The 13,787-nt window shown below is 43.0% G+C and overlaps 1 protein-coding gene across 1 annotated transcript; it reads left to right on the top strand.

Moving 5' to 3' along the window:
• Positions 1 to 426: 426 nt before the first annotated feature.
• Positions 427 to 12,920, top strand: AHCY (adenosylhomocysteinase; the record flags this gene model as incomplete). Its single annotated transcript, XM_010174788.1, has 6 exons — positions 427 to 506; positions 2,467 to 2,589; positions 3,667 to 3,874; positions 5,216 to 5,303; positions 6,215 to 6,332; positions 12,726 to 12,920. Coding segments are annotated over 6 exons (812 nt in total), but the record flags the coding sequence as incomplete, so codon positions are not given.
• Between the last annotated feature and the right edge of the window lie 867 nt (positions 12,921 to 13,787).

Raw genomic sequence — 13,787 nt, 5'->3', positions numbered from 1 at the left:
CTTTCCAGGTTCCCTGTGTTTTGCTGGTCTGCAGGTGCAAAGGACTAGGTGGGGGTAATATTTAAATTAGCAAACCCAGAGTGGTGTTGGGCTCTGCCAGTGGGATGTTCCATATCCTGCCATGCTCAGTACATTAATGAGGGTCACTCGGGCTCATGCTCTTCTGGGATTGTGGTTTCAGTTTTGGGATTCTTTCTCCTTCTGGGATCGTTATCTGGGACTGGGCTGGGCTTGGTCAGTGGGTGGTGAGCAATTGCACTGGGCATCACTCATTTGTATATTTTATTATTATTACTATTACCATTATTATTGTAATTATTATTTTAATTTTATTATATTTCAATTTTTAAATTGTTATTTTCTCAACCTACAAGTCTCTTTACTTTCAATCCTCCAATTCTCTCTCCTTTTCCCTGGTTGGGGCAGTGAGTGAGCGGCTGTGTGGTGGTGGTTGGCTGCTGACCACGTTAAGCCACCACAACACTTCTCTTCAATACCCAGAATTAACAGACTACATAAATAATTCTTGGGATTTTGCTGGAGGTTGTTGTTGGTTCCCATTTGCCCATCCCTAAAGTAATAATGGCTACTGAGGAGGTGCTTGGGCTGTAGTTGAGGAGCTCTGCCGTTGCTGCTAGCTGCTGATCTTGGGCTAGTCCTTTGGCTCCTCTGCTTTTGCTGTTTGTGAAATAGGAGGGCTAGTGCTTACCTGTTTGAAATACTAGGAGGGGCTGTGGATGAGTGTGGATAAAAAAAAAATGTATGTAGGAATTCAGAATGATTATATATTTTACAGTGAGGGAGAGGAATGAAGAAAAATGACAGGAAAAAGAGCAATATTTCTGTCTGTTCATGTGCACTCACGTAGGATAACCTGGGCTGTCACCTGCTTCATCAGTAAAAGGGCCTGACCTGAACAAAACAATTTATGAATGTTGTTTATTTTCTATGAGTTTTTCTTTCAAAATGACTATAAAATTATTTTGCTTATGAGCATGCTTTCAATTTTATTCTAAGAGGTCATGTGCATGCAGGGGTAGTATCTTCTCTATGTGTACATAGAACTTGGTATTAATCACTTTAATATTTTGTCTTTTCTTGTGAATCTGAATTAGCTCCAAGCGCCACATAGATCTCTTTATAGAGATGTTGCTTGTGTTGATGGTTTCAGCCTGATTTAGAATTCCTCTGTTTTCTCTGATGATATTTAAAAGATGGGTAGATGAGGTGCTTAGGGACATGGGTTAGAGGTGGAACTGTCAGTGTTGGGTTTATGGTTGGACCCGATGATCTTAAAGGTCTTTTCCAACCACTGTGATTCTGTGTAATAGTTCATACTTCAACAAAATAATTACCCTGCAGCGTGCCTCCAGTCCTTAAAGAGCAGATGGAATTACCATATCCTTTACAGTAAAAATTCAGCCAGAGTGGATAGTTTAGTTTCAGGTTTACTCTGATTGTCATAAATTGTGTACTTCTTTGTGCAGATAGGCTTTCTAAGTAATCAGGGTGTTGCCCAGTGTAGCAACTAAACAGTTTATATACAGTGAGGTATTGAGACATTAGAGAGGAGAGATATCCAGAGGTCTTGTTCAGTGATGCCACTTCTGAGCAATTGGCTCCTTTACTTAAATCATAGAATCATATGGATTGGAAGGGACCTTAAAGATCGTCTAGTTCATCTTTCAAAAGGGCCATGAAGAGTCAGGACCCTTAAAGCAGGGGTTGCATTTGCAGCGTTGGCTTTTTGTTGGAATGTGGAGCTGTGTAACCCTGTGACAGTTCCTGATCTTGGTCCACTATATGATGTTGATGTTTCTAGATGGTCCGTTCTCTGGTCTCTGCCTCCTGGACTGTTTTCAAACAAGGATATATTTGCAACAGTGTTTTTTGATTGTGCTAGGAATACCTTTGACACTGCAATTTCCTGTAGTTAGCGTCCAGATGTAGGGGTGGTGTTGGCTGTTTAATCAGAGAAGTTGGATACAACAGGAGGATTGGGAAAGGTCAACTGTGTATTTGATTTTTACTTTTCTTTAGTTGATCCAAGTGCTTTAGATTTAAGTGTGGTTATCTAGGTATCATCTTCTTTCAAGCCACCTTGCAAGAATGGACTAGGCTGTGAAAACGTTACTGAGGTGTGAACATCTTGCCCTTTTTGCAGAAGAGTTTTTGATCATTTTGTGAGAAAATAGGTTGGAGTGGGGTCTTCCCTGATTCCCTGGTTTAGAGCTGGTCCCTTCCATTTTTCAGAGAATATTTTGTCCTGCTCTTTTAATTGCCTTGTGGGGGAAGAAACTGGTTTGAAGTTTCAAACTACTGTTTGAGTATCCACATGAGGGTTCTCATCTCTTCCCTGCTTCCTGCAAAGGGTTTGTTTCAGTTGGGCCTTTGGAGGACACTCCCAGCACCTGGATGTGTTGGTTTGTAGTGGTGTTAATGCCAACTCAGGTGAATCCTTTTAATCTCCCCACAGGAATCAGAGGTATTTCAGAAGAGACGACCACTGGAGTTCACAACCTGTACAAGATGAAGGCCAGTGGCACCCTGAAAGTGCCAGCAATCAATGTTAATGACTCTGTCACCAAGGTAATGCAGCTAGAGCCCTTCTGCTGTGTTCTGCTGTCTGACCAGTTCGGTGTTGGGATGTTGTCATTCCCAGGCAAGTATTGCTCTTGCTGAGATGTTCTTGACCTGGTACTGAAGAGATTTTCACCGTATCCTTGAAGTGAGCCCATGATGTCTCTAATGGGACATGCCATTGTAAATACCCTGTTTTCAGAACATCAGAGGCTTCTTTTGTACTTAAGAACACACTCTTCTGCATTTTAATAATGTGAAAACACCTTTGGAAATCATGGCTCCTGGGGTACAGTCAGTTCCTGTGGCAAGGGACATGTCCTCACTCTGAGGAGCTTAAAGCCCACAGGTAGGTGTTGGGTACCAGCTGGAGAAGCGTGACCTACGTGAGCCTGTGGCTGGTAAAGGTCAGTTGATCTGATGAGGTACCTCTGCCAGCAGCAGCTGCAAAGATAGAAATACCACCTGGCCAGTGGTGAGGCCTGGCAGTGTTAGCGTAACTGTTCCTGGGGGAAGATGTGATTTTGGTTGTCTTGGGCTGCAGGAACTAATTTTTTATGGTTCATATGGGCAGCTTGCTGCTTCTGCAGGGTGTGTGTGTCTTGCAAAGATAAAACTGTGCTAACTAATTTGCCAGATATTCTGCTGGTGTTTTTTTGTCTACCTGTGGCACTTGGTTTGATTGTCTGATAAACAGCAGCAGAGAACTGGTGAAGATCTGGTTGAGGAACTTGGACCTACCTCTGTATGCAAGAATTGTTTGTGCTTTTACTTGATAAATTCAGGTTACCTCTAACAAGCTTTTAGCATGTCCAAGCCTTGGTCAGTAGACACAAATTCATGAAATGCTTCTCACCAGGGGTATGCTGAAGCCTGTATCTGGTATATAACTATGTAGATTGAAACTGGATGAATAAAAATATCAAACCAGGTTATCATCTTCCCATCCCTCACTGTGGTTAAGGTATTTAGCTGACTGTCAGCCTCCTGGTTTGTAGTACTTGCATTAAGTCCATTTTTTTCTCTAAGGAGTTTTTACTTGAGTGACTTTCATCTGTTCTGAAACTGCTCCTTTTTCTTCCGCAGAGCAAGTTTGATAACCTTTATGGTTGCAGAGAGTCCCTCATTGACGGCATCAAACGAGCTACAGATGTCATGATTGCTGGAAAAGTAGCAGTCGTGGCAGGTTATGGTGATGTGGGCAAGGGCTGCGCTCAGGCCTTGCGGAGCTTTGGAGCCAGAGTCATCATCACTGAAATCGATCCCATCAATGCACTGCAGGCAGCCATGGAAGGTGAGAACTGAAGGAGATGCGGGAATTAGTGCATCTGATGAGTCTCTGTGTGTCATTGTAGAGCAATAAATGACAGTTGGCCAAGAAAGCTTCAGTGGGTTTCAGCCCTGTCCCTGTTGAGGTAGAGGTGAATCCAGTTTAACTGTAGGAATTCTTTCCTTACAGTTAATGAAGGAGTTGATTAGTATAGGCCTTGAAGAGGTTCTGGGGCCCCCAACACAAGAGGGACATGAACCTACTGGAGCGAGTCCAGAGGAGGCCACGAGGATGATCCGAGGGCTGGAGCAGCTCTGCTGTGAGGACAGGCTGAGAGAGTTGGGGCTGTTCAGCCTGGAGAAGAGAAGGCTCCAGGGAGACCTTCTAGCGGCCTCCCAGTACCTGAAGGGGCTCCAGGAAGGCTGGGGAGGGACTTTGTCCAAGGGCAGGGAGTGAGAGAACAAGGGGTGATGGCTTGAAAGTGTCAGAGGGGAGATGGAGCTGAGATGTGAGGAAGAAATTCTTTGGTGTGAGGGTGGTGAGACAGTGTCCCAGGTTGGCCAGAGAAGCTGTGGCTGCTCCTCCCTGGAAGTGTTGAAGGCCAGGCTGGATGAGGCTTTGAGCAACCTGGTCTAGTGGAAGGTGTCCCTGCTGATGGCAGGGGGGTTGGAACTGGATGAGCTTTAAGGTCACTTCTAACCCAAACCACTGTGATTCTGTGTCTTTGGAGTCAAGGACAGAGATCACAGTGGAGTAAGCCCCTCATTTTCTGATGCTGTGAGCCTGGTTTTGAATGGGTTCATTATCTTCAAGTTGTGCAACTCTAAATTCCAGTGTGGCTTAAGACTTCCCTAGAGTATCTACACAGTAAAACACCAGGCCTTACCTTCAGTAGATGTTTCTGGAGCAGAATGCCATGCTCTCTGCTTTTCCAGCTGTGCTCACAGTATGCTGTGGTAGCTGTGCTCTTCTTTTGTGGTTGCCTCACGTGACTATGCTTCTTAATACCAGTTTATCCCGTTTCAATTCATACCTGATGGGAACCTGCAGGTGTTGTGGGTGCACTTCCATTTGCAAACTTGACTCCCTGAATCTAGTCTGAGTGCTGTGCCATATACTACACCCATGGGCATAAGACATTGACTGTAGATCTACAGATTGGAGACAGGTGAGGGTTAGATATCTTTGTGCTATGTTGGTATTTAGTAAGACAAGTATGCCCACTACCTTGCATTCTCCATGGGTCAGGACTTGGCAGAGACTTCTATTACTCGTTCTTTCTCTATTTCTACTTGTAATATTGAAGTCCATTTGTTAATAAGTGTTGGTGATTGTGTAGAAGAATTAACTTTTTTCTCTTTCCAGGTTATGAAGTTACCACCATGGAAGAGGCCTGTAAAGAAGGCAATATCTTTGTTACCACCACTGGCTGCACTGACATTGTTCAGGGCAGGTATGATCTAGCTACTTGCTTTAGTGAAGCATACCTGTACAGTTAGATACTTAAAATACAATCAAAACTTGTCAGTAATGTGGTGAGGGTTAGCACAGTCTTGTTTTTGGACATCAGAATTTAGCATCAATTTAGGGAGAAATCAGGGCTTTGATCTTTGAGTTTTGTTCAATGTTGCCATGTTGCAATTGTTCCTGTCTTACAACATGTAGTGATGGAGGAAAAAAGGTGTAGAGGAATAGGTAGACTTTTGGAGATTGAGAGCATCAGGGCTAAGTTCAGTGTTAGGCCAGGTAAATGTGAACAGAAGAGGAGGTAGATAAAGGATGAAAGTGATTCCATCTGTGAGTACACACAGCAGCCTTGAAACTAGCCTGTTCTCAATAAACCACCCTGCAGGTTTTTTGTTATTGCTTCTGAGATCTGAATTTATAGCTCCTCCACTCTACACAAACTCATTCCTGTCTGTGCCATTATGATTGTGCATGTTGTAGTGGAAGATCAGATGAAGTGGGAGGAGATAAGGCCTCTAAGGATGTAAAACTGATGGAAATTTTAAAGTCATTAAGAAAATTTTCTCCTGTATAGGAAAGAAACTAACTACAGGTATTTCAGTTTTGACCAGTTAAATGAAATAATGCTACTTTTCATACTGGGAAAATATTTTATCTCCGATAACCTCTTATATCCTTGGGAAGTGTCCTTCCCTAGATGCTTGAGAGATTTTTCCAGTAGACTTCACATGCCTGGAAGATTACCAGACCCACATATCTTGCGAGAGTCAAATACAGTCAGTGAGCCAGGCACTTTTCATTTCTCTTTGAGCAGAGCTATGGACCAGAGCATCTTCTGGTGCTGAAGAAAAATTTTTTTTGTGCATTAACTTTGATATAACTTTTTTTTTTTTGCAGGCACTTTGAGCAAATGAAGGATGATGCCATAGTGTGTAACATTGGCCATTTTGATGTGGAAGTTGATGCCAAGTGGCTGAATGAAAATGCAGTAGAAGTGGTGAATGTTAAACCTCAGGTGAGACAGCTCTTGCACAAGCTTTCCTGCTAGAAAGAATCAATAGCGATTCACTGTCTGTTTCCAGAAAGGAGGGGTATTTCTCTTCATGTACTTTGTGTTTTCAGCTTTCTCGGAAGGCAGGGTTGCTCTGGGCTGATCAGAATGGAGATTCTGTTCTGCTCTTCCCTTCTTAACCTGGAACAAGCTGCATGCAATATTCTTGTGTTGATGTTAAAGTAATTGGTTGCAGCCAGTGCTCAGGTGTACAGCGTGGTCTCCAGCAAGGTGCACCTGATATGGATGCATCTTTCTCCATGTACTCCTACTTCCTTGACAAACAGGAGCCTACCCCTTAGTGTTGGTTGTGTAGACAGTTAATTTAGTCAAGTTCATTCCATACAGGAAGTTAGCTTTGATGTTTGAGGTATGGTGAGGAGGTATGGAAATATGCTTCTTTTCATAGTCCCCAGCTGAAAACAATGCTGTAACTCAATTTCAAGAAGCAAGTTAGATGATGAATACAGAACAGACCATTAGAAACCATATAAAACTGAAGAACAGAGCTCATATTTTCTGGTGGCTGATCTGAATTTCCTTTAAGGAAGTGACTTGCTTGTGAACTGCTCTACAGCAGAACAGTCTTGGTCCTGATGCAGGGTGCCAGGATTAGAGTGTATCTCAAGGAAATATCTTCTGGGGTTCTGTCAAGGTTTGAAAAAAATTCATACCTCTCTTTGTTTTCACAGCATTTCTTTTTTACTCTGAAATTGAAGCCTCAGGAAAGCCTATCTGGAGCTCTGCCAAGCTCAGACTTCTCTTCTAGACTTAGTGGCTTCATTTTACAAATCTGTGTAGACCAGAAGTCTATGTGTGAGCAGACAAGGCGACTTGCTTAGCTTGCATTCCCACCATGTATTTATTTCAAGCTGTAGCTACACAGGAAAATAGAGATCTAAAAATTTCAGCTTTTCAACTGTGTGTCCTAAAGCAGAGAAACAAAAAACTAAATCAAAACTGTTTTGTAACACCAGCATTGAGAGAGAACATCACATAAAGCAAACCAGGCTTTGTCTGACTTGGCACAGGAGTTCCAGTTACCTTTTAAAGAGGGAGTGTGCTTGCTGATAGCAGGATTCTGGGACAGGTTTTCTAGGACAGGTTTTCTACTTTTTAAAAAAAAAAAACCCACCACACCCAAGCATTTGTCTTAGTAGATCTCAGTCTGCTCTTCCAATTTTCATATTCCCCTGTGGCTTGTTGGCCACTCACATCAAACTCTTACCTACCCAGTTGTAAGAGTCTTTTCAGTATCCTGTTTGCTGTTGGGACACTCTACATGGCCTCAACTAGGTATGAAGTTGTATCCTCAAGTTCTTACTCCATTCAAGTCTGTTCTTGCCCATGACCTTAGTGTGGAGTTGAGTTTGTTCAACAGCTCTTACCCTAGAGGAGCCTGCAGCTAGTTGCTTGCCTTCTGGTGGCTTGGGCTGTAAAAGTAAAACTGGGACTGCTCAGAAAGTAAAAATTGTTAAAGGTAACGTACAAACTACCAGCACATGGCCATTCAACATGGCTCTTAAAGTCCCTATGAAAAATTAAGTGACTTTTGGCAGAGGTCCCTTTTTGTTTATATACTCAAAATATATATATATAGAAGGAGCTAGTCTGTCCCAGATGCATTAGCTGCAATCACATGCAGTCTAGTCCAGGGTATGAAAACTGTTAACAAGTTTCTGGTTAACACCAGAATATTACCTTTTCAAAAGGATGGAATTAGGATCAAGGTCATCTGTATGGTTTGATGCTGAAGACCTACATCCTACTCTGAATCTCTCTTGTCTGTTTTATAAGCTGCTGCTGTTGGAAGCAGGACATTCAGGGTGATGCAAAGGAGTTACCTGCTCACAGAGCAAAAGCTGTGAAAATAGCTGCCTGGCATGCTGTGGGTGCCACAAGTGTGTTTGCTTTGAAGTCATTAGCTAAAGTTTGTAAGGGTGTCTCTGACTGCCCTGAGTGGAGACCTCTGTCTCTGCTTGATGCACAGATAGCTGAAGCTGAGCGGGTTTGCTGGAGGAAGTAACATTTTACCCTTGGTCTGTTCTTGTACTTTTCCTTGCCCATCTACTGGTTACCACTGGAGACCTGATGTCCCTAGAGGTAAATCTGAGCTTATGTGGCCATTCTGCATGTTTGAAGCTTCACTGCAGTGAGGATGGCCTATAGATGTGTACATTGCCAAGTCCAATAAAAGCTGGTCCCTGACTCAGGTTAGTGCTTGGATTTTGCTGACTCCTTGCAGTGGATCTGAAGCACTGTTAACCAGTTTGACTCTCCAGTTGGACTCAGTTACTGGTGTAGTTAAAGCTCTGTGTAGCAACACTGTGCTAGTGGAATACCCTTATGCTTCATTTTGTGTCTGTTTGGATTTCTTCTCCCTAAAGACTTCAGACCATGACAAGGTAAGGAGGTACCTGCTGAGCAGGTATTACATGAAGTTCTGTTGTAAGAGCTTCTTCATTCTTCATTTTCATTCTCTGTGCCTGATTGCTGTGGTGGCTGGGCAATTGAACAGGGATGGATCTTGAAAGCTTACTTGTTTCAAAAGGAGCAAAGGCAGGACTGAGAGGCAAAATGTGACTTCAGAGCCCTGAATTCCATGCTTGAAACAAATTAAAAGGCATTGAGGTAGGTATTTGCTGCAATTGCTTAACTGTTCCAGGACATGCATTAACTTTAGGTTTAGAAATGAGCTGCCAGGAGGTATTCTGCATCTTCTGTCCCTCACCACCTGCATGGGAGTTTGTCTGCCTATGTTGAGACCTTTCTCAGGGCAGCAGTGATAAGTCATTACACTAATTGATAGAATTGCTCTTACACTGAAATCTGGGAAGGAGGTTATCAGTTTGGCACTTAGGCCATTGCTGGTTTCTCAGTTTTGCTGTTCAGATTCATCAAAGGGACACTTCTGTGTTGATCTTGTCCCTGGTCTTTTGGGGGTGTCAAGGGGAGGTCAGTCCTCTGTTAAAGGTGTGAGGTCTTGCACTTTATCCTTATGTGGTGCTTTTAACCCAGCCAGCAGCCAGACACCACACAGCTGCTTGCTCACCCTCTACTGCTTGGGAAATGGGAGAGAGGCAGAAGAGTAAAAATGAGAACTTGTGAGTTGAGATAAAAACAATTTAACAATTGAAATGGAATAAAATTAAAATAATAATTACAGTAACAATGATAATAGTAATAATGGAATCTACAAATGAGTGATGCACAGTGCAATTGCTCGTCACTGACTGATGCCCAGCTTGTTCCCCAGCTAGTGATCCCAGAGCAGAGAGAATCCTGAAACTGCAATCCCAGAAAAGACAAAGAGAAGGCAAGCTTTCTGGCTGACCCTCATTAATGTACTGAACATGATGTTATATGATATGGAATATCCCATTGCCATATCCAAATGTCAGTTTAGGTCGTCTATGCTGCCCCCAGTTTCTTCTGCACCTGCAGATAAGTAAGATATGGGAAGTTGGAAAGTTCTTGATTTAGCAACAACTAAAACCATCAGTATATTAAGATTCTTATAATACTAAATCCCATACTGAAACCGAAACACAGGGCTATTCTAGCCACTAAGAAAACTAGCTCTGTCCCAGCCAAAACCACGACAGTGAGGTATCCTGTTTTATACCATGTACTAACTCTCTAAATACTCAAATGTTTACTGAGACCTGGCAGCTTTTTTCTATGTCCTGTAGCAGTACAAGAGCAAAAATCTCTTAACTTCCTCTGAAGACATCTATCTCTTGATCAGTGGATTAATACCAGGGCTGAGGGTTGCTAGACTTCAGCTAGAGGTACAGAGAATTGTGGAAGTGTCCAGCAGGATAGTTCTCAGTACCATATGGTCTCCATTTACAAGTGGTGAGCTGCTGTAAGAAATATTTAATACTTGGGAAAGGAAAACATCCCACTGTGCCATTCTGACTCATCTGTTGCTTTCAAAATACAGTTAAGGAGGAAATAGGCTTATTACTGGAAAGCTGGCAGGTTGTTTTCAATATGGGTTTGCACTGCAGTCCTGCTCAGCTGTGTTCTGGTAGTAGAGACTGAGTAGCACGAGCTCAGCTCTGGAAGGGATGGAATGGTCAGGGTGGGATCAATGAACTTTGGCTCTGAAAATACATTATTTATGTATCATGGTGTGGAGGGAAGTGCAAAGCAATGAGCAAATCCAGAGCAAGCTAAATGCTGATGTGGAAACGGAGGCAGCATTTGTAGAAGTGTGGAAATGAACTTAATCCTTGGATAAGTTGAATTCTACTTCTGTAGCAATTTCTCGAACTTATCAATCAGCCTGTTTATCTGCCCATAGAGGAGATGTGTTTCCACAGTGCTGACTTCAGCCTCTGCTGGTACCACTACTAGTTTGTATTTATTTCTGTGCAAAGACATTAATTTGCATTTTCTACGTTACCCTGCGCATTGAACGAGTCACGCCAGCAGGTTGCTGAAGGTTTGTGATTCCATGCACAAGCCAGCAGCTCTCCAGGTGCACGTTTTGTGGACATTGTGTGGGTAAAATATTTTCACATCTAAACCACCTGATTCAGACTTCAAAGCTGAAATGCTACTTAACTGCTACCTTGTAGTAGTTTAATGTGTAAATATAACATTTAATATAAGTAATATTGTAGCTGTTCTTAGGGATTTTAGTGTTTTGCTTTCTGACTGCTTTCTTCTTTATTTCATGACTTCCTCCCATAATCTTTTGATAGCCCGTGTGGTATTTTTGGGGTGGACTGAGCACTGTCACTTGAGGTCCACAGTGGAGAATCAGCATCAGTAAGAAATACTGCAGCTGCTCAGTGGAGAGCATCTTTACTAACCCTACCTTGCTGTACTGCTCTTGGACAGGAGAAATTAAGAATGTTACTTAGGGCTTCTGTTTGAGGTTTTTACTGTCTGCATATGTTGTGCTGAAAACATAATTTGTTATATGAACCCTAGAAGTACCCTGAGGTTGCCCAAGGAAGTTGTGGATGCCCCCTCCCTGGAAGTGTTGAAGGCCAGGCTGGATGAGGCTTTGAGCAACCTGGTCTAGTGGAAGGTGTCCCTGCTGATGGCAGGGGGGTTGAATAAGGTCCCTTCCAACCCAAACCATTCTATGAAGTAGAAAATAGTGCTGTGATTGAAGGCACAGACCTGCTCTGAATGCAAAATACCTCTTCTAATAAAATGGCTCCTATTGGTTTACTTATTACATCTCTGCTAAGGATCTGCACAGAGATGCTTTTTTCAGAAGATGGTATTGTTACAATTAAAGCTTCATCCCACATGGCTTTTAAGTTACAGGCCAAAGCTTTAAGAATAAAACTGAAAGTGATGTATGTTTTGCTTCATATTAAATAACTTTTGAGATGAAAAGTCTAAATACAGCTGTGGGGAGGGACCCTTTTAGGTCTTTCACAGTTGCTGTGCTATGACAGCCTAAGATAAATGGACTTGTCTAAAGCATTAACCTTTGTCAGAGTTGGTCGTTGATTCTCTTTTAATTATTTCCAAAGGTTTACTCTACTCCCATATGCTTGGCATGACAGGAGCAATAAATACCAGTGAATACTGAATGTTCTTGTAACTTACAGGCCATATTGGTGGTTCATGCTGAGCTTTAATATTGTAACCTCCTACAGGGGAGAGAAGAGCGAGTGGCTGGTGGAAAGGAGAAGCAGAGTTAACTGCAGGAGCCCAATCTGGCCCAGACACATATTAAGTGGCATTATCTTCTGAAGTGTGTGGGACTCTCTCATACAGCTGAAACCCTGTCTCCTTAGCCCATCTGAGACTTGGTTCTGTGTGCAGTGTCCTGTTGTCCCCAGCACAGGTTGAAAATCAGTCTGAGTGGGGGACCATGTCTTTGGCCCTGTGAGAGCAAAGGAGGGAACACCAGAAGCTAGGACAGCTGTTTCTTGTCCTGTGAAGCACTGGCCTTATGGAAGTGAGAAGAGCTATAGGGGAGCAGTTTCATCAGGCTGAGGACTCTGGCTCTTACTCCTGTGTCAGATGCAAAGACTCTGGACTGTTGCATACAGAGATGTTTCCTCTTCTCTCCTGTCTCTCCACACTGATTGTTACAACTGGGCATATAGAACAGCCACCTGAGACAACATGCATGTGGAAAAACCAGAAGAACTGGATAACTGTTTAAGTATGAAGCAGATGCTGAGATTCATGTTGTGTGAAGTCCAGAATAGCTACAGGCTTCACAAACACTGGCTGGGAACTGAGGGAGGACTGTCTCATTTGTAATCAGAGTCTGTGTTGTGAACACACTAATGAATTGTTGATGTGGGAAGAAAGCCTACCACGCTTTGCATGATTTGAAATGCTGACATCACACTCCTCTTGCTTTTTCCCACCCAGGTGGATCGCTATACACTGAGGAATGGCCGTCACATAATACTGCTAGCAGAGGGCCGACTGGTCAACTTGGGCTGTGCCATGGGTCACCCAAGCTTTGTTATGAGCAACTCCTTCACCAACCAGGTCCTGGCACAGATCGAGCTGTGGACCAATAGTGACAAATACTCTGTTGGAGTCCATTTCCTGCCAAAGAAGGTGAGTTAGAATAGCAGAACAATGTCAGCTTGTGAGGAAGCCAACTTCAGATGTGGTCATGGAGATTTGTTTTGTTTCTGCTTGAGTTCATTTTCCTACTGAATGCTGTTGTTGCAAGAAGCTTCTGTCCCTCAGTGGATGCTTGGCTTTGGTATGCTGAGTCTGAAGTGGGCTGGTTTTTGTGGCGAACCTGTTGTGCAGAACTGGGTCTTGTCTGTCACATGTGATAGGAATGTCCTGTCACTTTTTGGCTTGACCTGGGGCTCTTCTCTAAGGTCCTGGGAAGCCCTGTGCTGCTTCAGGGTAGTCAGAGAGCTTCTCCCAACCAACTTGTTCCTTCTGCTGAATGTCAGCATTCACAGCATGCTTTCACGTGCCTATCTAGCCGCAAAGTCTAGTGGGGCAGAGTTGAAGCTGAAGTGAAACTAGGAATTTGTTTTCCTGTGGTTGATGGAGTCTGGGTCCTATTTGCACCTGAGCAGAGATTATCACAATCTGGTCCTAATAGCTTCACAAAATATTAATGACAGATCCCCTCAAATTTCCCTTTAAACTTACTTCTGCATTCTTTGTTCTCGGAAAAATATGGATCATATCACAACTCGCAAATTCCTTTTATAAAATTAACCTGGTTTTAATTTTCCAAAACAAGCCTGAGAATTTGAGATGTCATTGAAAAAGATGCCACAATCCCACTGCCTTTGGAATGCAACCAGGTGTGGACTAAATGTGAAAATACTTTTCGTTTGGGAAGGAGAATGTCTATGTTTGGGCTTACTTACCAACTGAAAGATTTAAGCTTCCAAAACTGTCCACTAATAGAAAGGATTCCACTAATGGAAGGGATGCCATCCAGAGGGACCTTGA

The sequence above is a fragment of the Antrostomus carolinensis genome, unplaced genomic scaffold (assembly GCF_000700745.2).
Source record: "Antrostomus carolinensis isolate BGI_N321 unplaced genomic scaffold, ASM70074v2 scaffold6509, whole genome shotgun sequence".
NCBI lineage: Eukaryota > Metazoa > Chordata > Aves > Caprimulgiformes > Caprimulgidae > Antrostomus > Antrostomus carolinensis.
This window is presented reverse-complemented; position numbering and strand designations above follow the sequence as displayed.